At 40.9% G+C, this 21,656-nt stretch overlaps 1 protein-coding gene and 1 non-coding gene across 6 annotated transcripts in view; one reads left to right on the top strand and one right to left on the bottom strand.

Moving 5' to 3' along the window:
• The window catches only part of PHF8 (PHD finger protein 8), a 93,925-nt gene extending 74,975 nt beyond the window's left edge, over positions 1-18,950 (bottom strand). For 3 of the 5 annotated variants that reach the window (XM_032847988.1, XM_032847989.1, XM_032847991.1), the window contains exons 1-2: positions 18,699-18,889; positions 17,589-17,778 (exon numbers count right to left, since the gene is read on the bottom strand). In XM_032847988.1, the coding sequence (XP_032703879.1) occupies positions 17,589-17,686 (98 nt within the window). In that variant the 5' untranslated portion in view covers positions 17,687-17,778; positions 18,699-18,889. Of the gene's footprint in view, positions 1-17,588; positions 17,779-17,989; positions 18,075-18,698 lie in introns of those variants that run through there. The other 2 variants (XM_032847990.1, XM_032847992.1) reach the window with 2 other exon arrangements.
• A 2,294-nt stretch (positions 18,951-21,244) lies between these two features.
• Positions 21,245-21,351, top strand: LOC116861437. The gene has a single exon (XR_004381488.1). It is a non-coding gene; the product is annotated as a U6 spliceosomal RNA (small nuclear RNA).
• The last annotated feature ends 305 nt before the right edge of the window (positions 21,352-21,656 follow it).

The following is a 21,656-nucleotide window of genomic DNA, read 5'->3' as shown; positions in this document are numbered from 1 at the left end:
TCACAAATCTAAATGTAAAATGCAAAACTATAGCGCTCCTAGAGGATAACACTGGCTAAATATCTAGATGAGCTTGGGTATGGCAATACTGACATTTTAGATGTAACACCGAAGGCATCATCCATAAAAGAAGGAATTGATAAAATAGACTTCATTAAAATTAAAAACCTGATCTTTGAAAGATACTGACAAGAGAAGGAAAAGACAAGCCAAACACTGGGAGTAAATAGTTTCATGAGACTTATCTGATAAAGGATGTTATTCAAAATATACAAAGAACTCTTAAAAATCAATAAAACAAACCCAATTAAAAAATGCACAAAAAGATCTCTCTAGAAACCTCACCAAAGAAGATACGCAGATGGGAAATAAGCAGATGAAAAGGTGCTCCGTATCATATGTCATTAGAAAAATGCAAATTAAAACAACAGTGAGATATCATTATACATTTATCAGAATAGCCCAAATTCAAAACACTTACAACACCAAATGCTGATGAGGAGGCAGAGTAAAAGAACTCTCATTCACTGCTGGTGGGAATGCAAAAGTGGTACAGCCAAATATTTTGGAAGACAATTTGGCAGTTTCTTACGAAACTGAACATACTCTTAACATACAATCCATCAATCACACTCCCTGGCATTTACTCAGAGGAACTAAAAACTATGTCCACAAAAAAACCTACACATGGATGTTTATAGCAGCTTTATTCATAATTGCCAAAATTTGGAAGCAACTAAGATGTAGGTAAATGGATAAATAAACTGTGGTATACCCAAACAATGAAATATTTATTCAGCACTAAAAATAAATGAGTTATCAAGCCATGAAAAGGCATGGAGGAAACTCAAATGCATATTACTAAGTGAAAGAAGCCAATCTGAAGAGTCTACACATTTTATGATTCCAACTAATGGATATTCTGGAAAAGGCAAAACCACGGGGACAGTAAAAATGTCAGTGATTGCCAGAGGTTAGGAGGGGAAAGAAAGATGAATAGGCAGAGCACAGAGAACTTTTTTTAGGGCATTGAAACTATTCTGTATGATACGAAAATGCTATAAGGGTAGGCGCATGCCATTATACATTTGTCCAAACTCAGAATTTATGCTGCCAAGAGTAGACTCTGGTGCAAACGATGAGTTTGGGTGATAATCATGTGTCACTGTAGGTCTGTTGATGGTAAATGCACCACTCTGGTGAGGAATGTTGACAGTGGAGAGGCTATGAATGTGCGGGCAATAGGAATATGGAAAATCTCTGTACCTTCCTCTCAATTTGACTGTGAACTTTAAACTCCTCTAAAATATAGTCTGTTGGGTCATGCTTCCTCATGATGCACCTGTACTTGCCTGCTTCGGTATCTCTCCCATTATCCACAGCGGCTATTTCAAATCCTTGATTCTACTACCTCCCTTTTCTCTCTCAGAAAATGATACTGCCTGTTTCTTAGACAAAATGAAGTAATAGGAGGAGATCCACCTCAACTTCCCACACTGAAACCACCTCCTTCTGCACCATCCTTCCCTCCTGTTACAAAAAAAGGACTATCCTTCCTCCTTTCTAAAGTCAGCTTTTCCACCTGGTTTACATCTTTTTTATCTTCTCAATCAATCAATCAACCCTTTCTTTGGTATCTTCAACCTCTCCTGCCTTCCTTTCTTCCTTCTCCTTCACAACAGCATTTAAACAAGCCCACCCGGATGTTTACAGATGAAAAAGAGAAGGCACTCCCTCCTGTCTGCCCCTCTGCCACTTCACAGCCAAATATCTTCTTTGTTTAAACCTGTGCAGGTTCATAATGACTTATTTGGATAGTTGTCACTTACACATGGTACAAAACTCAAAAGGTACAAAACTGTATACAGTGAAAAGTCCACCGACTTCTTGCCACCTGGTATTGTCCAGAGACATTTAACCAGAGCCAAAAACCTGTAAGAGGAATGTTCCAGAGTTGCTTTGTATACTTTCTCACCCACTGCTATGGTCTGATTTTAGTACCCACCTTCTTTAAAACAGAGCTCATCAATATTCTGACCTTCTTAGTGATACAAGCAATAAGCACTTCTCTCCTTTATCTCACTTGATCTCTTAGTGGGATTATCACACAGTGCTGACCCTGTGCTCTCTCCACTTGACAAGCTCTCTACCTTTGACTTCCAGAACAACCCCTCTGTCTGATGTCCAGTTCTTCAGTTAACAGCTCATGAGCATCTGCCACGCCCTAGTCCAAGTGCAGGGGAGACAAAGAACAAAGCATCCAAAAATCCCTGCCTTCATGGAGCTCACATTCTACAGAGCAAACAAGAAACAAAATAAATCAATGTAATCAGTAAAATACATTGTATCATAGTGAGAAGAGCCAAGCAGAAGAATCCAGCAGGAAGAGGAATACATATATATATATATATGCATGTGTATATAACTACACACAGACAGAGACACAAACACAGGCACACGTGCACACATACACACACACATATACATTGGGGGTGGAGGATGGCAACAGTGCTGAAATTTACATAAGAAAGCCGGTAGATACTAAAATTTTACGTAGCAACTCACTGACAAAATGACTTTTTAAAAAGATTTTATTTATTTATTTGACAGAGAGAGAGTGAGTGCACAAGCATGGGGAGTGGCAGGTAGAGGGAGAAAGAGAAACAGGCTCCCCACCAACCAAGAAGTCCAATGTGGGGCTAGATCCCAGGACCCCAGGATCATGACCTGAGTTGAAAGCAGATGCTTACCCCACTGAGCCACCCAGGCACCCCAGAAAATGACCTTTGATTAAAGACCTGAGGGGAGTAAAGGAGCAAGCCATATGGATATGAGGGAAGAACATCACAATTAGAGAGAATAGCAAGGACAAAAGCCCTGTGGCAGGAGTGTGCCTAGATTATTAAAGCAATGGAGAGGAGAACAGTGTTCTGGAATAAATAGAGTGGGGGTGGGGGACCGTGATAGGTCAGAAAAGTAATGGGTTCATGCAGTAGGGTCTTGTAGGACATCATAAAGGACACTGGCTTTTCCTGAGTGAAAAACCAGGTGAATCCATGGAACAACTATAAGCAGGGATGTGATGTGATCTTAGTTATGTCTTTGGCTGCTGCTTCTGTTTCCCACTGCACTCTTTTTCTTCTGCCCACTCCTTAAAGGTTGATGTTTCCGCAGCCTTCTTGCCTAGGCATCCTTCTCCCCTCACTTCCCCTTGTTGATCTTACTGCCAGGACTCCATGTGCCCTCTATACCCATAAAACAGGAAGCCAGATCCTTCTGTTGAGTTTCAGACCCTTCCCTCAAAATGCCTCCTGGTACTTCTACAGGATAGCCTCATTACCTATTTCAAATTTCACATATCAAAATTCAAACTCTCCTTCTGCCCGCACTCTAAACCAGCTCCCTCTCTTGGCAGTTGCCACAATAACCTCAGACTGCCTGAGTGTATATCCCGGCTGTCCCTGTCGCTTATTAGCTGTGGGATCTTGGGCGTGTTACCTCTCCGTGCCTCAGTTTCCTCATCCCTAAAGTGGGGATAAAAACTGTACATACCTCATAAGGTTATCAAAAATAAATGAGTTAATCCATACAAGATGTTTACAACAGTACCTAGTGCACAGTTAAGTGTTCTGTATGTGTTGCTACTACCATTCAAGTTATCATCACATCCTATCTTTCTATCTTGTGATTAGCCCTATTGTCACCCTTCCTGCCGTTGCTCTAATCCAGGCTCCTATTATCTCTAACTGGGATTACGTTGTCTTCCTAACTGGGCTCCTGGCCTCTACTCTGTCCTCGCCCAACTGGCTCTCCCCACTATAGCCGAAGTGATTGTTTAAAAAACCCTTGCTCAGGGGCGCCTGGGTGGCTCAGTGGTTTAAAGCCTCTGTCTTCGGCTCAGGTCATGACCCCAGGATCCTGGGATAAAGCCCCACTTCGGGCTATCTGCTCAGCAGGGAGCCTGCTTCCTCCTCTCTCTCTGCCTACTTGTGATCAGTCTGTCAAATAAATAAATAAATAATCTTAAAAAAAATTTTAAAAAATCTTGCTCAGCAATGTCCACAATAGCCAAACTATGGAAAGAACCTAGATGTCCATCAACAGATGAGTGGATAAAGAAGATGTGGCATATATACACAATGGAATACTATGCAGCCATCAAAAGAAATGAAAGCTTGCCGTTTGCAATGACATGGATGGAACTAGAGGGTATTATGCAGAGCGAAATAAGTCAATCAGAGTAAGATAATTATCATATGATCTCTCTGATATGAGGAATTTGAGAGGCAGGACTGGGGGTCGTTGGGTGTAAGGAGGGGAAAAAAATGAAACAAGATGGGACCAGGGAGGGAGACAAACCATAAGAGACTCTTAATCTCACAAAACAAACTGAGGGTTTCTGGGGGGAGAGGGAGGGATAGTATGGCTGGGTGATGGACATTGGGGAGGGTATGTGTTATGATGAGTGCTATGAATTGTGTAAGAATGATCATTCACAGACCTGTACTCCTGAAGCAAATAATACATTATATGTTAATAAAAATAAAATAAAGTAAAATAAAAACCTTTGCTCAAAACCCCTCACATGCTTCCCAATTTTTTAAGGTAAAGTTTAAACTTACCACAGTCTAAAAGGCCTTGCCTCTCTACCCTGACCTCTGGCCTCTGACACAATGTCAGCTACATAATTTGTGAGGCCTGGTGCAAACGAAAACCAGAAAAAAAAAAAAAGAAAAAAGCTTCCTTTCTTCTGGGTCTCTCTCTCAACTTGTCATAGAGCTTTTTGTTATTTATTGTCATGCTCCCTTAGCATGAGAATACTCAAGGGGAAGTACAGGCCACGTCCTGTGACTCAGTGCACAGGATGTATGAATCTAACCCTGACTCTCTTGCACTTGCATTCAGACCTGGTGCCCCAGGCAGCCAATCGAGAACCTGTTTAGGGAGTGGAGAGGCAGTAGGAGGGAAGATCACATGTGAGTGAAAGCTCGAAGTCCCTAGGACACACTGCATTAACTGGATTTCACATACAAAACACAAATTCAAAGGTCAAGTTATTAAGAATTTCAAGACAATAACCACAGAACATTAAACCTCAATCATGGGGTCCCCTAACAAATATGAGGCTCTGTGTGACTGGTCACTTGCCCAAGAAGTCAGTCCTACTCTAAAAAGTCAGCTGCCGTGCTTCTTCTGGTCTGGGTCTCATCACACATGGCTCTCTGTGCCGAGAACATTCCTGTTCTTCCCCTTCCCTGCCATCATGGCATGCCACACACACTATCCTTACTTCAGCACTCACCACATGGACTTGCAACTGCTCATTTACTTGCTATCTGCCCCCACTACATTCGGCAGACAGCACTGATCTTGTTCACCAGAAATCTTTACCTTACTCATTTCCCAGTCTTGTTTTATTTATTCTTCAACTCAATTCAACAAACATTCATTGGGCTAGATAATTCCTCACATCAGGAAGAAAGATGGATGAAAATGAGACTTCTGGCTGCACTGTCTCAATAATTATCACCTGGGACCAAGTGTCCTAAATGCTAATTTGCTTCCTTAGTGAAGAGGCCAATTATCACAGCACCAGGTCTCAAGACTAAGATGACTTATCCCCACTGTGCACCAGAAAGCCTAGTACATGGTAGACAGTCAGTCAGTATTTGTTAAAGGAGTGAATGCACAAATTCAATAAATTTTGATAGAACAGCCACCTCCCTCATGGAGTGGACATTCTAGAGGGGAAGATGGACAAGTGGTGCCAAAAGTTTCATAAGTGGTAAAAAGTAAAAGAGCAGGCTAAGGGGATGAGGGGAAAATGAGTGAATTTGGAGCCTGCATAGAGTAAACTGAGGAGAAAACTGAGCTATGAATTTTATATGTATATATATATATATATATATATATATATAATCATATTTAATCTCCACAATCAATCAGGGCATTCTATAAAGTATTCAGAGGCACTACAGCACAGAGGTTAAAAATACAGAGTTGGGAGCCAACTGCCTAGGTTCAAACCACCTCTGCCACTTACTGGATGTGTGAACTTAGATGGAGAGAAGAAGGCAACCTGACTAGGGGCAGCAGGACCTGAAGTAGCGGGTGTCAACAGAGACCAAGAGACCCAGACTTCTACTCCCACCTGTCAGTAACTAAGTCGCACCTGTCAGTAACTAAGTCACACCCCCTTCACCTGCCACTAAAGTGCAGTGTCTAAAAAGGCCTGCAAAAACAGAAGATATAATAATACCCAGAATCTCATAATACCCAAAATATCCAGGATATCATGAAAATAAGCACTCATTATATCAAGAACAAGGAAAATCATAACTTGAATAAGCAAAGGAAATCAATAATCTCAACGCTGAGAGGACACAGATGTTGGAATTATCTGCCAAGGATTTTAAAGGAGTAATCATAAAAATGTTTTAATGAACAATTACAAACATGCCAGAAACAAATGAATAGATAGGAAATGTCAGCAAAAAAAAAAATGGAGAATTTCTGCAAAGTAGAAGATAAAGAAAAGAACCAATGGCACTTTTAGAACTAAACGCTATAATAACTTCAATGAAAATTCACTGGATGGGCTCAACAGCGAAATGGAGACAACAGAGGGGGGAAAAAAAACAGTAAACCTGAAGATAAACAGAGATTACCCAATTTGAACAACAGAAAGAAAACTGACTGAACTATGAACAACTCTACACCAACAAACTGGACAACCTATAAGAAATGGATAAATTCTTAAAAACATAGAATCTACCAAGACTGAATCAGGAAAAAGTAGAAAACGTAAGCAGACCAATTACTAGTATAAAGACCGACTCAGCAACAACAACAACAACAAACTTTCAGTTAAGAAAAGCCCAGGACCAGGTGGCTTCACCAGGGAATTTTACCCAAATATTTAAAGACAAATTAATTACAATTCCTCTCAAACTCTTCAAAAATAATCAAAGAGGAAGGAAGACTCTCAAACTCATTTTAGTAGGCCAGCATTATCAAATAAAACAAAGCAAAAGCCAAATAAAGACACTAAGAGACACTATAAGTACACACTAATATCACTAATATCCCTGATCAGTACAGATGAAAAATTCTCAACAAAATACTAGCAAACTGAATTCAGCAGTAGATTAAAATAAGCATTTACCATGATCAAGTATGATTTATCTTCGGGATGCAAGGATGTTTCAATATAAGCAAATCAACAAAGGTGATACATCACATTAACAGAATGAAAGAAAAAAAATCATGTAATCATCTCAAAAAGCACAGAAAAAGTATCTGGCAAAATTCAACATCTGTCCATGATAAAAACTCCCAAAAGACAGGGTATGGAAGAAAGGTGCCTCAACATAAAAAGGCCATATATAACAGGTCCACAGTTGACATCACACTCAAAGGTGAAAGGTTGAAAGCCTTTCCTGTAAGATCAGGAACAAGACAAGGGTGCTCATTCTCACCACTCCCATACAACACAGTATTAGAAATCCCCCAACAGAGCAATCAGGCAAGAAAAAGAAAAAAAAATGCATCAAAATTAGAAAGGAAGAAATAAAATTGTCTCTATTTACAGATGACATGATATTATGTATAGAAAATTATAAGATTCTCCACCAAGAAACTTAGATCTAATTCATGAATTCAGTAAAGTTACAGGATACCAAATTAATATACAAAAATCAGTAACATTTTTCTACACTAACAACAAATCATCTAAAAAGAAATAAAGAAAATCATCCCATTTACAAAGTATAACAAATGTAAAATACTTACAAGAAGGTGAAAGATCTCTGTACTGAGAACCATAAGCCATCAGTGAAAGAAACTAAAGATACAAATAAATGGAAAGAAAACCCGTGTTCATGGATTAGAAGAATATCATTAAAATCTTAAGTTGGTATAGCCACTATGCAAACAAGTATGGAGGTTCCTCAAAAAATTAAAAATAAAACTACCACATGATATAGTGATTCCACTTCTAGATAGATATCCAAGGAAACAAAATCACTATGTTGAAGAAATATCTGCAACTCCATGTTCACTGCAGCATGATTTACAATAACCGACTCATGGAAACAACCTAAGTGTCCACCAAAAGATGAATGGACAAAGAAAATGTGACACGCACACACATAAAATGGAATACTATTTTATTAAGCCATTAAAAAAAAAGAAATCCTACCATTTGCAACAACATGGACGGGCCTTGAGGGCATTACACTAAATAAGTTAGTCAGAAGAAGAAAAATAACATAGGATCTCGCTATACACTTATACATGGAATCTAAAAAAAAAATAAAACAAGTATTAGAAGTCCTAGCAACAGCAATCAGACAACAAAGAGAAATAAAAGGTATCCAAATTGGCAATGAAGAAGTCAAACTCTCTCTCTTCGCAGATGACATGATTCTTTATATGGAAAACCCAAAAGACTCCACCCCCAAACTACTAGACCTCATACAGCAATTCAGTAACGTGGCAGGATACAAAGTCAATGTACAGAAATCAGTGGCTTTCTTATACACTAACAATGAAAATACAGAAAGGGAAATTAGAGAAACGATTCCATTTACTAGAGCACCAAGAACCATAAGATACCTGGGAATAAACCTAACCAAAGAGGTAAAAGATCTGTACTCGAGGAACTACAGAACACTCATGAAAGAAATTGAAGACACAAAAAGATGGAAGACCATTCCATGCTCTTGGATCGGAAGAATAAACATTGTTAAAATGTCTATACTGCCTAGAGCAATCTATACTTTTAATGCCATTCCAATCAAAATTCCACTGGTATTCTTCAAAGAGCTGGAGCAAATAATCCAAAAATTTGTATGGAACCAGAAGAGACCCCGAATCGCTAAGGAAATGTTGAAAAACAAAAATAAAACGGGGGGCATCATGTTACCTGATTTCAAGCTTTACTACAAAGCTGTGATCACCAAGACAGCATGGTACTGGCATCAAAACAGACACATAGACCAGTGGAACAGTGTAGAGAGCCCAGATATGGACCCTCAACTCTATGGTCAGTTAATCTTCGACAAAACAGGAAAAAATATACAGTGGAAAAAAGACAGTCTCTTCAATAAACGGTGCTGGGAAAACTGGACAGCTATATGTAGAAGAATGAAACTCGACCATTCTCTTACACCGTACACAAAGATAAACTCAAAATGGATAAAAGATCTCAACGTGAGACAGGAATCCATCAGAATCCTAGAGGAGAACATAGGCAGTAATCTCTTCAATATCAGCCACAGCAACTTCTTTCAAGATATGTCTCCAAAGGCAAAGGAAACAAAAGCAAAAATGACCTTTTGGGACTTCATCCAAATCAAAAGCTTCTGCACAGCTAAGGACACAGTCAAGAAAACAAAGAGGCAACCCACGGGATGGGAGAAGATATTTGCAAATGACAGTACAGACAAAAGGTTGATATCCAGGATCTATAAAGAACTCCTCAAACTCAACACACACAAAACAGATAATCATATCAAAAAATGGGAAGATTTGAACAGACACTTCTCCAATGAAGACATACAAATGGCTATCAGACACATGAAAAAATGTTCATCATCACAAGCCATCAGGGAGATTCAAATTAAAACCACCTTGAGATACCACCTTACACCAGTTAGAATGGCCAAAATAGCAAGACAGGAAACAACATGTGTTGGAGGGGATGGGGAGAAAGGGGAACCCTCTTACACTGTTGGTGGGAATGCAAGTTGGTGCAGCCTCTTTGGAGAACAGTGTGGAGATTCCTCAAGAAATTAAAAATAGAACTTCCCTATGACCCTGCAATTGCACTACTGGGTATTTACCCCAAAGATACAGATGGAGTGAAAAGAAGGGCCACCTGTACCCCAATGTTTATAGCAGCAATGACCATGGTTGCCAAACTGTGGAAAGAACCAAGATGCCCTTCAACAGACGAATGGATAAGGAAGATGTGGTCTATATACACTATGGAGTATTATGCCTCCATCAGAAAGGATGAATACCCAACTTTTGTAGCAACATGGACCAGACTGGAAGAGATTATGCTGAGTGAAATAAGTCAAGCAGAGAGAGTCAATTATTGTATGATTTCACTTATTTGTGGAACATAACAAATAGCATGGAGGACATGGGGAGTTAGAAGGGAGTTGGGGGAAATTGGAAGGGGAGGGGAACAATGAGAGACTATGGACTCTGAAAAACAATCTGAAGGGTTTGAAGAGGTGGGGGGGGTGGGAGGTTGGGGGAACCAGGTGGTGGGTATTAGAGAGGGCACGGATTGCATGGAGCACTGGGTGTGGTACAAAAACAATGAATACTGTTATGCTAAAAATAAATTTTAAAAATGATTAAAAAAATAAAAATAAAACAAGAAAATGCAAACTCATAGAAAAAGAGCTAAGACCTGTAGTTACTAGAGGTCGGGGGGAATGAGGCTGGGAGAATTGAAGAAAGACTGTAAAAAGGCACAAACTTCCAGTTATAAGATAAATAAGTACTGGGGATGTAATGTAAGATATGAGGACTACAGTTAACACTGTTATACTGTGTATCTGAAAGTTGCTAAGAAAGTAAATCTAAAAGTTGTTATCACAAGGGAATAAAAGAGTTTTCTTTTCTTTTTGGGGGGTATCTATATGAAGTGATAGATAGTAACTAAACTTATTGTGGTAACCATTTCATAATATATAAGTGAAGTACTTATACTCTACACCTTAAACTGATACAGTACTGTATGTCAATTATACCTCAACAAAACTGAAAGAAAAAATAGATTAAAAAATACAAACAGAGCTTGCCCAACCTATAAAACTAAAACCAAAGACAAACTGAAATATTTCTACACAGAAAAATAGCATACTCAAACTCCTGAACACAAAAGACAAAGGAAAAAATCTTCATCTTTTTTTTCAGAGAGAGAGAGAGAGAGCACATGTGAGCAGAGTGCAGGAGAAGGTGGGGGAGCAGGAGAGAATATCTTTAGCAGGCTCCATGCCCAGCATGGAGCCCAACATGGCGCTCAACGCCATAATCCTGAGATCATGACCTGAGACAAAATAAGGAAACGGATGCTTAACTGACTGAGCCACCCAGGCACCACCAAAGGAAAAAACTTTTAAAGCAGTGATAAAGAAATGACACATTACCTAAAGGAGGACACCAATTCAAGTGAATAAGGATCTCTCATCAGAAACTATGGAGGCCAAAAGGAAGCAGCACAATAGTTTTCAAGAGCTGAAGAACTAAAAACCCAGAACCTAATATCAAATGAAAAGACCGTCAGGGGCGCCTGGATGGCTCAGTCACTTTAAGTTAGCAGCTGCCTTTAGCTCAGGTCATGATCTCAGGGTCCTGGGCTAGAGCCCCGCATCCTGGGATAGAGCAGGATCCCTGCTCAGCAGCGAGTCTGCTTCTCCCTATCCCTCTGTGATCTCTCTTGCTCTCACTCTCTACCAAATAAATAAATAAAATCTTTAAAAAAAAAGACCTTTAGGAATCCAAGGGAAATCAAGACATTCTCATATGAAGGAACACTAAGAGTATCTGTTGCCAGCAGACCTATCCTAAAAGAATGGCCAAAGGCAGCTCTCTAAAAAGGAAGATGACAAAGGAATCTTTGGGACAATCAAGAAACAAGCCAGAAAAGGGGAAGGAGTAAAAATATAGGTAAATAGAGTATACTTTCCTTGCCTTCTTGAGTTTTCTAAATCTGTTTGACAGTTGAAACAAAAACTGTGACACTATCTGATGTGCTTCTCAATGTAGGTAGAGAAAATATTCAAGATAATTATATTATAAACCTGGAAGCATAAAGGAGTTTAAAGGGTAGTAAGGTTTCTACTCTTCACTCAAATTGGTAAGATGTCAATAATAGATGATTGTGGGATGTTATGTATGTATTATGTTAGTACCTAGAGCAAGCAGTGAAAAAAGCTATACAAAGAGATATATTCAAAAACACAACAGATAGGTCAAAGTGGAATTCTAGAAAATTCCATAGGATGGTAAGATAAAGAGAAGAGAGAAAAGAGGAACAACCAGAAAATAAAACAAAGCAAAATGACAGACTTAAGCCCCAATATATCAATAACCACATTAAGTAGAAATGGTCTAAATATAACAATTAAAGGAGAGAGGCAGAGTGGATAAAAATGATACTAAACTAACTATATGCTATCTACTACAAAAAACTCACTTTATATACAATGATGTAAACTGAAAGTAAAGGGATAAAAAAGGATATATGATACAACCTTTAATCCGAAGAAAGGAGTGGCTATATTAATATCATATAAAGTAGACTTCCATGCAAAAAATTACCAGAGACAGAGAAGGACATCATAATAATAACAAGGTCAATCCACCAAGACATAGCAATCTTCAATGCATATGCATCAAACAACAAAGCTGCAAAATATGAAGCTGAACTGATAGGAAACAAACTGAAAGGAAACTGACAGAACTGAAAGGAAACAAATTGACACTTGTAACTGGACACTTCAATATTTCCTTCTCAACACTTGACTGAACTAGATAGAAAATCAGCAAGGACAAGGAACAATTCAGCAACACCATCAACCAACAGGAATAAATTGACATTTATAGAAAATCAACCCAGCAACAGCAGGATTCTTTTCATGTGACCATGGAACATTTACCAAGACAGAGCATATCCCAGGCCACACAACAAACCTCAATAAGTTTAAAGAAAGTGAAATTAGAGAATATTCTCTGACCACTATGGAACCAAAACAGAAATCAGTAACAGAATTAACAGGAAAATCTACAAATATGTGGAAACAAAACAACACACTGCTATGCAATTCATAAATCAAACATGAAGTCTCTAAGGAAATTGAAAATTACATTGAACTAGAGGCACCTGGGTGGCTCAGTTGGTTAAACATCTGACTATTGGTTTTAGCTCAGGTCATGATCTCAGAGTCATGAGAATGAATCCAACATCAGGCTCCATGCTTAGCGTGGAGTGTACTTGAGGATTCTCTTCCTCTCCCTTTGCCTCCTGCCCTCTCTCTCCAATAAATAAATAAATCTTTAAAAAATTACATTGAACTACATGAAAAGGAAAATATCAAAATTTGTGGAACACAGCTATGTCCATACTAAGAGGGAAATTAGTAAGACTAAATACTTACATTAGAAAACGGGAAAAGTCTCAAATCAATAACCGAAGGTCCCACCTCAAGAAATTAGGTAAAGAGGAGCAAAATAAATCCAAAGCAAGCAGAAGGAAATAATAAAGGCATAAAATCAATGACATTGAAAACAGAAAGACAATAGAGAATGCCAACGAAACAAAAAGCTTGTTCTTTGAAAAGATCAACAAAACTGACAAATGTCTACCAAGTCTGAGAAAGAAAAAAGGAGATGCAAATTTTCAGTATCAGGAATGAAGTATCACCACAAAGCTAGTCTGTGGGAATACTGTCAACAATTCTATACACTTACATTTGACAACTTAAATGAAATGTATCAGTTCCTTGGCAAGCACGAACTACCACAACATACCTGATATTAAATAGATAACTTTAATAGTCCTAAAACTATTAAATAAATATAATCCATAATTTTAAAATGATTAAATTTTTAAAAGATTAAACCAAGTTAATTAGGCAAAGTATTTAGCATAGTGGCTGACACATTTGCTAGTACTTGGTAAACAAAGGCCATTATTTTTTTTTCATTATCATTTTATTTAAATTACAACCACTCTTGGGGAAACTAGGCTTCACAGAGATGAAATCCTTTGCTTAGAAGAGTCAGAATTCGAACCCAGTTCTGAAGCTAGTGCCATTTCCTCCAGAGTTCAGAGTCACCCCTGGAGGCTGTGCCAACCAATACTTCCTTTCTAGACAGGAACACTGCAAAGGAGTAACGTTTTGCCAAAGCCCCAGACATCAATAAATGCTCACCAACTAACTCTCCGCCAGTGTACAACAGTGATTCTTGAAAGTTAAGGTGCATCAGATTCTTCCTTTTTGTTAGAAATTGCTGGGTCCCAGCTCAAGAATTCACATTTTTAACAAATTTCATTAATGAACCACACTTTGATAACACTATACGATAAGGGTATGTTAGCTTGCCCATTCCCTCAACATCAGAAGCTGTCACACTCTGCAGAAAAGGGAACTGAGACAGAATAATGCTATAAATCAGGGATTCTGAGGGTGGCCCCCACTCACCTACTAAATCAGAAACCCTGTAAGTGGGGCCTACCTACCTTGTCTTTTAACAGGTCTCCCACGTGATTCTGATGCACGTTAAAGTTGGGAGAACCACTGCTCTACAAATCAAAGTGACTTGCAAAAAACCCACCCTTTATAGTAGGAGAAATAAAGCTAATACCAACATTTTTCCACTTTTGAGAACGTGGGCTCTGGAGCCAGGTAATTCTAAGTTCAAATATAGACGTTAGAAAGTAATTCCACGAATTATAGATTCTCACCAGCAAAATGGAATGGTCACCTTCCTTGTTATAACCTTTCTAGGAAGTAACTTGGCATTACTATTCCCCAACCGGACTTTAAGAAATCTAGCCTCTGGAAGTCATCAGAAATGTGGACAGATTTATATCACCTAGAGGCATTTGTGGGCTTAACTATGGTGAGCAATCATGAAAAGTCCACAATATCGAGTCATTTTCAATTGTGCTTAAGTACAATCGTATATGGAGCACTGTGAGCCTGGTGTGTGTGCGTGCATGTGCATGTACACAATGCACTGAGTAAGCAAGAGCGTCCCAAGGACCTTATTCTCAGCTGGCTTCCTTGTTTTCTGCTAGCCCAGAGACAGAAGCATGAAGACACAAAAATTTGGTCTCTTTCATAGAAAAAAAAATTAAGGCAATTTGCCTGTGTTGGGGTGTTTACAGAAACATGGGACTCACCATAGAAATGTGATTAAGGAGGAGCGTGGTCCGTAAACCCATTTCCATATTTGTAAATTTGGAATTCTTAAAGACCTCTGTGGCATTCATTATAAATGTCAAGTCTCCAATGTGCAACAATATTCACCATAATGTTTTTCTTTTTGTTTTAACAGAACCCCGTATCAAAATGAAAAACATTTCCAGAATCCTCCAAGTTTCCCTCATATCACAATATTTCATTATAAAATAGTAGAACTAATGTTAAGTATCCAATCACAGAGGAAATGACCAAGTAACTGATGACACATATATATGGTGGGATATCAGAAATGAAGTTTAGAAGAATATTTGACAACCTGGTAAAATACTCACATTATAATGTTCAGTAAGAATACAAATCAGGCTACAAAATGGTATTTATAATACAATCCTATTTTATAAAAATACAGTTTCATATTCTAAGTCAAAAGATAGGAGTTAATGCAACAAAACATTTAACAGTGGATTATGCAGGATAGCAGATTCATAGATGATTTTTATTTCCTTCTTTATAATTTTTCTTTTCTACAATGAGCATGTCTCACATATGCAGTCAGGAAAAAACTTAAAATATTATTTAAAAAAGAAAAATCTAACTTCCAGGGTTGGGTGTGGATTGAAATAATTTATGTAAAGTCCCTGTCATGGGGCCTGGCATATGAGAGAGCATATGGTCCAGTTTTCTGTTCCTAAACTGTGCGGTTAGGGTCTCTACATTGTAGGCAGGAAGAAATTCCTTCCCAAGTTTGAACCTACACACTTTTCACATAAACCAAAGCAAGGCCACAGGCAATAGCTTTTTTTAAGAAGACACATTCATTCATTCATTCATTCAAAAATGCACTCAACCTATGAAATGTTTAGCACTGAGCTAGGTTCTAGGGATAGCAAAACTGAAAAGATGACATATCTGCCCTCAAGTAGCTCTGGCTAATGAGGGACACAGATGTATTTATGACTACGAGATGATGAAATAATTACTTTTGGTAAGGATGTACACAAAGTGCAATAGGAACCAGGAGGATGGAGGCCTTTTACAGAGGAGATAAATGCTATGAGTTGTAAAAGAGAGGACATTAGTAGGAATAGCACACACAAAGAAGAGGCATAAAGGAGTATAAAATTCTCCCAGAACTCTAAGTAGTTCAGTCTCGCTGGGACACAAAGAAACAGGAGGAGGAGTGGCGGGAAATGAGACTGAACAAATAGATCACAAAAGGTCTTATCTGTCACACAAAGGAGACTGAATTTCATTCTATAGGGGAACCACCAAAAGAATTTTAAACAGAGGAGTGACTTGATCAGCAGTAGCAAAGATACCAGGAATCCTGAAAATCATCTTAATCCCGCTAATTTCCAGAGGAAAGGAAAATGCCCCACCCTGTAGGTCTGTCCTCTCTTAAATCAAACAACATGAAGCAGCAAACAGAACGCCACACCTGGGGTGCCTAGGTGGCTCAGTTGGTTAAGTGACTGCCTTTGGCTCAGGTCATGATCCTGGAGTCGCAGGATCAAGTCCCGCATTGGGCTCCCTGCTCAGCAGGGAGTCTGCTTCTCCCTCTGACTCTCTCTCTCAAGTACATAAATAAAATCTTTTTTAAAAAAAGAACTCCACACCTGGCACACAGTAAATACTCAATAAAGATCAGGTGAACATGAACGTGAATGCTCTGCAAGGGGCAATCTCTGCTGAGAACAGAATTTTAGCAGTATCAGCACCTTCAGTCTGGTCTCGGGTAAAACAACAGAAACTCATTTGTAAGGGACTAGTGACAACTGAAAACTAGAATCTAACATGCAACAGGAGGCACCATATACTGTTCTGTTGTACTCCAGTGCAAAAATTCCTCTCATGGTTTTCTTTCCATAACTGGAATTTAAGTCCCAATTATGGGATAACATCAGTTTTTTCCCACACACTAACCTCTCTGGGATCCTGGGTGACAGGTGCTTATGAGCACACATGGTTAACGAGGAAATTCATTAGTGGCCTTATTCCTGCTGTTTTACCCAATATCTCTTCTGCTTAATTCAATTCAGTTGGATGGTTCTGCAGATAAATACTGAAGAAACAGAAATCCTATTGTATTTCTGCCTCCACTCACTGAGAGCATGCAAAATACTTTAAATAATCAGAACAGATATATTAGATATATTAGATATATTTTATAGGCGAAGACAATGGGGCTCAGAGAGGCAAAGCAACTTACCCAAGGACACACTGATTATTAAGTTGCAAAGCCACAACTCAAACCCATGTTTGTTGGACTCAGTTATCTCAAGAATATAGTACTGTATCCTACAAAGCCTGAGTCTAAGGCAAAACACAACTGCCAGGGTACAAAAATGATACATTTTCAAAAATATTTTGCAAATTAAATAAAGTCAAAGGGGGCAAAGAAGAAACATATATGGGAAAAGAGAAAAAAGGAAGACACCAGAAGCCAATGTCAGCTAGGCCCTGGTCTGCAAGAAGGGATGAGAGAACCTGGGTCTGGGAGGTGGATTGGAGGTAATTCTTCACTGGAGTGGGGGGAGGGGCGCGGGGTGCGGGTTGTTTTCTGAGCGAGAACCTAAAACAGGGGAGAGAAAGGAGCGAGCAAACGAGCACCTGCCCAGCCTGGCCTGCCCTCCTTACCTGCCATGAAACCAGTCCTGGCACATGTCACACTCGATCATGAAGCGGGTCACATCATAAGGCAGCCGGCAGAGGCAATACACTGGCACTGAGGCCATCTTCGCCCGGCCTTGGAGCGCTCTGCGGCGGGCCAGGTTCGTAGCGTCAAGAGAAGCAGCAGGCAGCAGCACGCGTCCTTTCTGGACGATGGCTGGGCACAAACAACACTTTTTAACCTAGTGAATCAGGTCCCCCAGGGTACCAACCCTCCGTTCACGAATGGGCAGTTAGTGCTGCGGAGATGCAACACAGCTGGTGTGGCTGTAGGGGGCAATCGGAGAAAAGTCCACCGGCCTCCAGAATTTCCTTAACAAATAAAGGACGGCGTTTGACGGTCAAGGGTTTTTTTGTTTTTTCCCTACCTCCTTCGGCCCCCAGAGTCAGTGATAACTTCTTTCCGGGTTTCAGGGAAATATCTGACGCCTTCAGGAAGCTTCTTTGATCCCTCACTGTACCTTGCTCACAACCTTGCTCACAACCTTTCTTCCTAGGGCTCTATTATGACGCAAACGAGAGCCTAAAGAAATACGCTGGGGTACATCAGAAAAAGCCCCTTCTCTCAACCCCAACATAGGGGCAACTAGAGAGAGATGAGGGATCCCTGAAAGTTGGCTCAGATTACTCGACAATTACCTTGATGCCTTCAAGAATAAGGCAAACAAGACTAGGCGCCCAACTCAAATCACAGTTCTGGGTTGTGCTGAGAGTTTAAATGGTCTTCTCCTTCACTCTCAAAATCATTCCATCCCCAACCAGTCAGGAGTATCATCACCCCAACAAATGAAAGAAATCTCAATTTCAGAACTGATCCGATCGTCCCCTACTTCAAAGAGAAAGGGTTCCCGTTGCACCCCCAAAACTAAAAAGGATCTCCTTTAAACCCTTGAAACTGACTAGAATTTCTTCACACTCCTGCAACTAAGAAAGGATCCCCCCCCAACGATCAGAAACGGGCAGGCACTTCCTCACAGCCCCCTCAAAGTGACGAGGACTCCCTTGTCCCCCCAAACTGACAGAGATCTCACAAATCCCAAGATTGACAGGAATATTCTTGCAGCCCCCGAAACTTACGAGATCTCCTCACGCCTCCCAAAATGACAGGAACCTCCTCACGCCCCAAACCTGACAAGAATGTCTTTCGTCCCAAGCCCTACAGAGACCTCCTCATCTGCAAAGCTGCAGGGATTGCTCACACTCGCGAAGTTCAGTTCCAGCGACGCGCCGGGAGCTGGGCTCGCACTGGAGCGCCTGGGCGCCTAGCTGAGCGGAGGATCGGCTAGCAGTTCCGGCCCCACCGGCAGCGCGCGCCGAATTCTGGGATCGTCACGGCAACGCTGCGAGCCTTGCTCGCCTTCCCGCAGAACCACCCGCTGGGTCTCGCGGGGCCCCGGGCGCCGGGTAGTGCTTCAGGGCAGCTTTCCCCCACGGTTTTGCTCCGGGCCCGGCGTTAGGGCCTACTGGAGCCCGCGGTTCGGGCCTAGTCGGTGGCCACCCGGTGAACAAGCAAACAGCGTCGTCGCTGGGCCAGCAGGAGATCGCCGCGAGGAAGCCAACCAGGAATTAGCTGCGCCTGCGGCCAGGTCGGAGAGAAAACTGCCTGAAAAGTCGCCGGGAGCAGCCCAGTGGCAGTGGTAGGCGATTCGAAGTAGTCAATAAAGTTTATTCAAAACAAGGAGGAAGTTGAAACGAAGAGGGGAGGAGAAATATGGGGTAAACAGCTACCATATTGAGAGTGGCGGCGCCGCCGCGGGGAGGCTACCCGACCGCCATCTTATGAGGGCTGGGCACAGGAGGTAACCGCGGCAGAGGCGGGGAAGGGAAGCTAGCGGCTCCCGCGTGACGCCAGCAGAGGCGGGGCGCCACCTTGAGAAAAGGGGATGGGATTTGGCTACCTTTGGTCCTGTTCGTTTCTTCTAGGTAACCAATCGAGGCTGAGGACCTTAAGCCACCATCTTAGGCGAGGCAGTCGCTTGGCTCCATTTTGAGTGGGGCCAGAACCTTCCCAGTTTTCCTCCTCCTCGGGGTAAACGGGGAGTTAAGCACCACCACCACCCCCAAACCCCCGGCGCCAACACATACACACACACACTCACTCACACTCACTCCTCCTCCGCCTCCACTCCTTCCGTACTCCCTCGCCTCCCCCTCCTCAGCCTTCTCGTCCTATGAGAGGAGGTGAACTCAGTGACTGCAAACTGGCAAAACTAATCGGTGACGGTGGGGGCGGGCTTGGGCCAGGGAAGGGGTGGAGTACGCACAACAGCTTCTGGTCTTCGAGCACATTCAGTGGCTAGGCTGTTTTGCACCGTCTCCGAAGCGTTTATTCTTCACCCTGTAAGGGAAGCTCTCTTATTATTCTCAAGTGACCACATGGGCTTAGGGAAGACACGTGGCTTGAATTTCGGAGCCGAGAAGTTGAACTTTGCACCCTCTACCATCCCCGTGTTCTGTCATTGGTCCCTCAATTGGTCCCTCAATCCTAGTTCCTCCATAAAGCTTCTGTCGACTTCCCAGCGCCCTCTGAACTCTCTTTTCTTTGACTCCACTGTTTCAGTTCAGTTTGCTTCAGATACAGTGTTGGAGTTTCATGCACAAGTCCCAAGACTTTCTGACTACAGCCTGAGGGTTGGGTGGGAGAAGGGGTTGAAAGAATGGAGCTCCACACACATGGTTTAAGATGGCGCTGGTGTTTCCTGACATTCTAGAATATTCTCTAGGAATCCTCCTCCTATCCTCCTGTGATGCCATTTCATTTTTTTAAAGGTTCTCATCACTTTAAACAAGAAATTATATGTGTGCACACCAATTTTCTAAGTAGTGGTCCTGGGGATACAATGTTGAAGAGGGACTCTGCAGTGGGAAAATTGCCAGCAGAGGCAGGAGACAAGCTTGCAAGTCAACAATTGGATTACAAGGTCAAGTAAGCACACAGGCACCTCTTGCAAAGTGCAAAATAAAATCATGAAAGTGCATCAGAAGTTGCTTACTGCTGTCAAGGAAGGTGTCAGGGAGATCTGTAGGTCCAATAAATTAACAAGCAAGAGCATGGTAGATAAAAGAATCAACATGTACAAATGCATAGAAGCACATGAGAAAACGTTTACAAAGAGAAATTAAATATTAGATTTTACCCTGTAAGCAATAACAAACCGCTGAAAGTGTTTGAGTGAGAGCAACTGAGTCACATTTGTGTCTTAGCCAGGGAAAAATCGAGGTTTAGTGGGACCTGAAGCTTATACAGTTTGTGAGGTAGGAGTTTAAGAAACAGAATCGTGAATACAAAATTAGGCTCAAAGGTGGACAGAGTATTTCTAGAAGCTATTACCACACCTGGGTAATAATTATAAATCGAAAAGATGCAATGTCTCACCAAACCCAAACTAAATGTAACTCCTAAATCAGCTTTCACTTAGCTGGGTCTCAAAAATGTCTGGCAGCTCCAACACCACCTAATACAAGAGAAAGTGTGACTAGGAGGAAACCAGTGGAAGAGGAAAGCAGTTTTAACCACTTGTGCTTTAAATATAGTTTGCAAACTTTATAAAAACATATGACAACATGACCATATGGCAAGTGATAGGTCCCACAGGTAAAGCCGCCTTAGCTTCACAAGGAGGCAAGATGGACTCATTTTGGCCATAATAAAATTGGAAAGACACAAAGAAGATTAACATGGCCCCTGTACAAGGATGCCATGTAATATTATGAAGTCTTCCATAATAAAAAAGAAAAATGAAGGGAGATAGGAGGGAGGAGGCTATTGCATTAGTAATGAAAAAAAAAAAAAGATGAGGACTGAATCAAGATAGCTGCCACACAGGTAGAAAAGGATTAGATAAGTGGAATATTTTGGAGGTTGAATAGGCAGGGCTTAGAGACTAATTGAAACTAGTACGTGAGGGAGTGAAAGGAGTGTGAGTTCATTTCCGGGTTGGGTGTCAGGAGTGGATAATGATGCCATTGACTGAATTAGAGTGCACAGAAGGAAAAGCAGGTCTGGTGGAGAAGAAGAAACTAAGTTCAGTTTGG

This window comes from Lontra canadensis, unplaced genomic scaffold, assembly GCF_010015895.1.
Source record: "Lontra canadensis isolate GAN:19392208 unplaced genomic scaffold, GSC_riverotter_1.0 scaffold197, whole genome shotgun sequence".
NCBI lineage: Eukaryota > Metazoa > Chordata > Mammalia > Carnivora > Mustelidae > Lontra > Lontra canadensis.
Note: the sequence above shows the minus strand (reverse complement) of the source record. Positions and strands in the feature narration are given on the sequence as shown.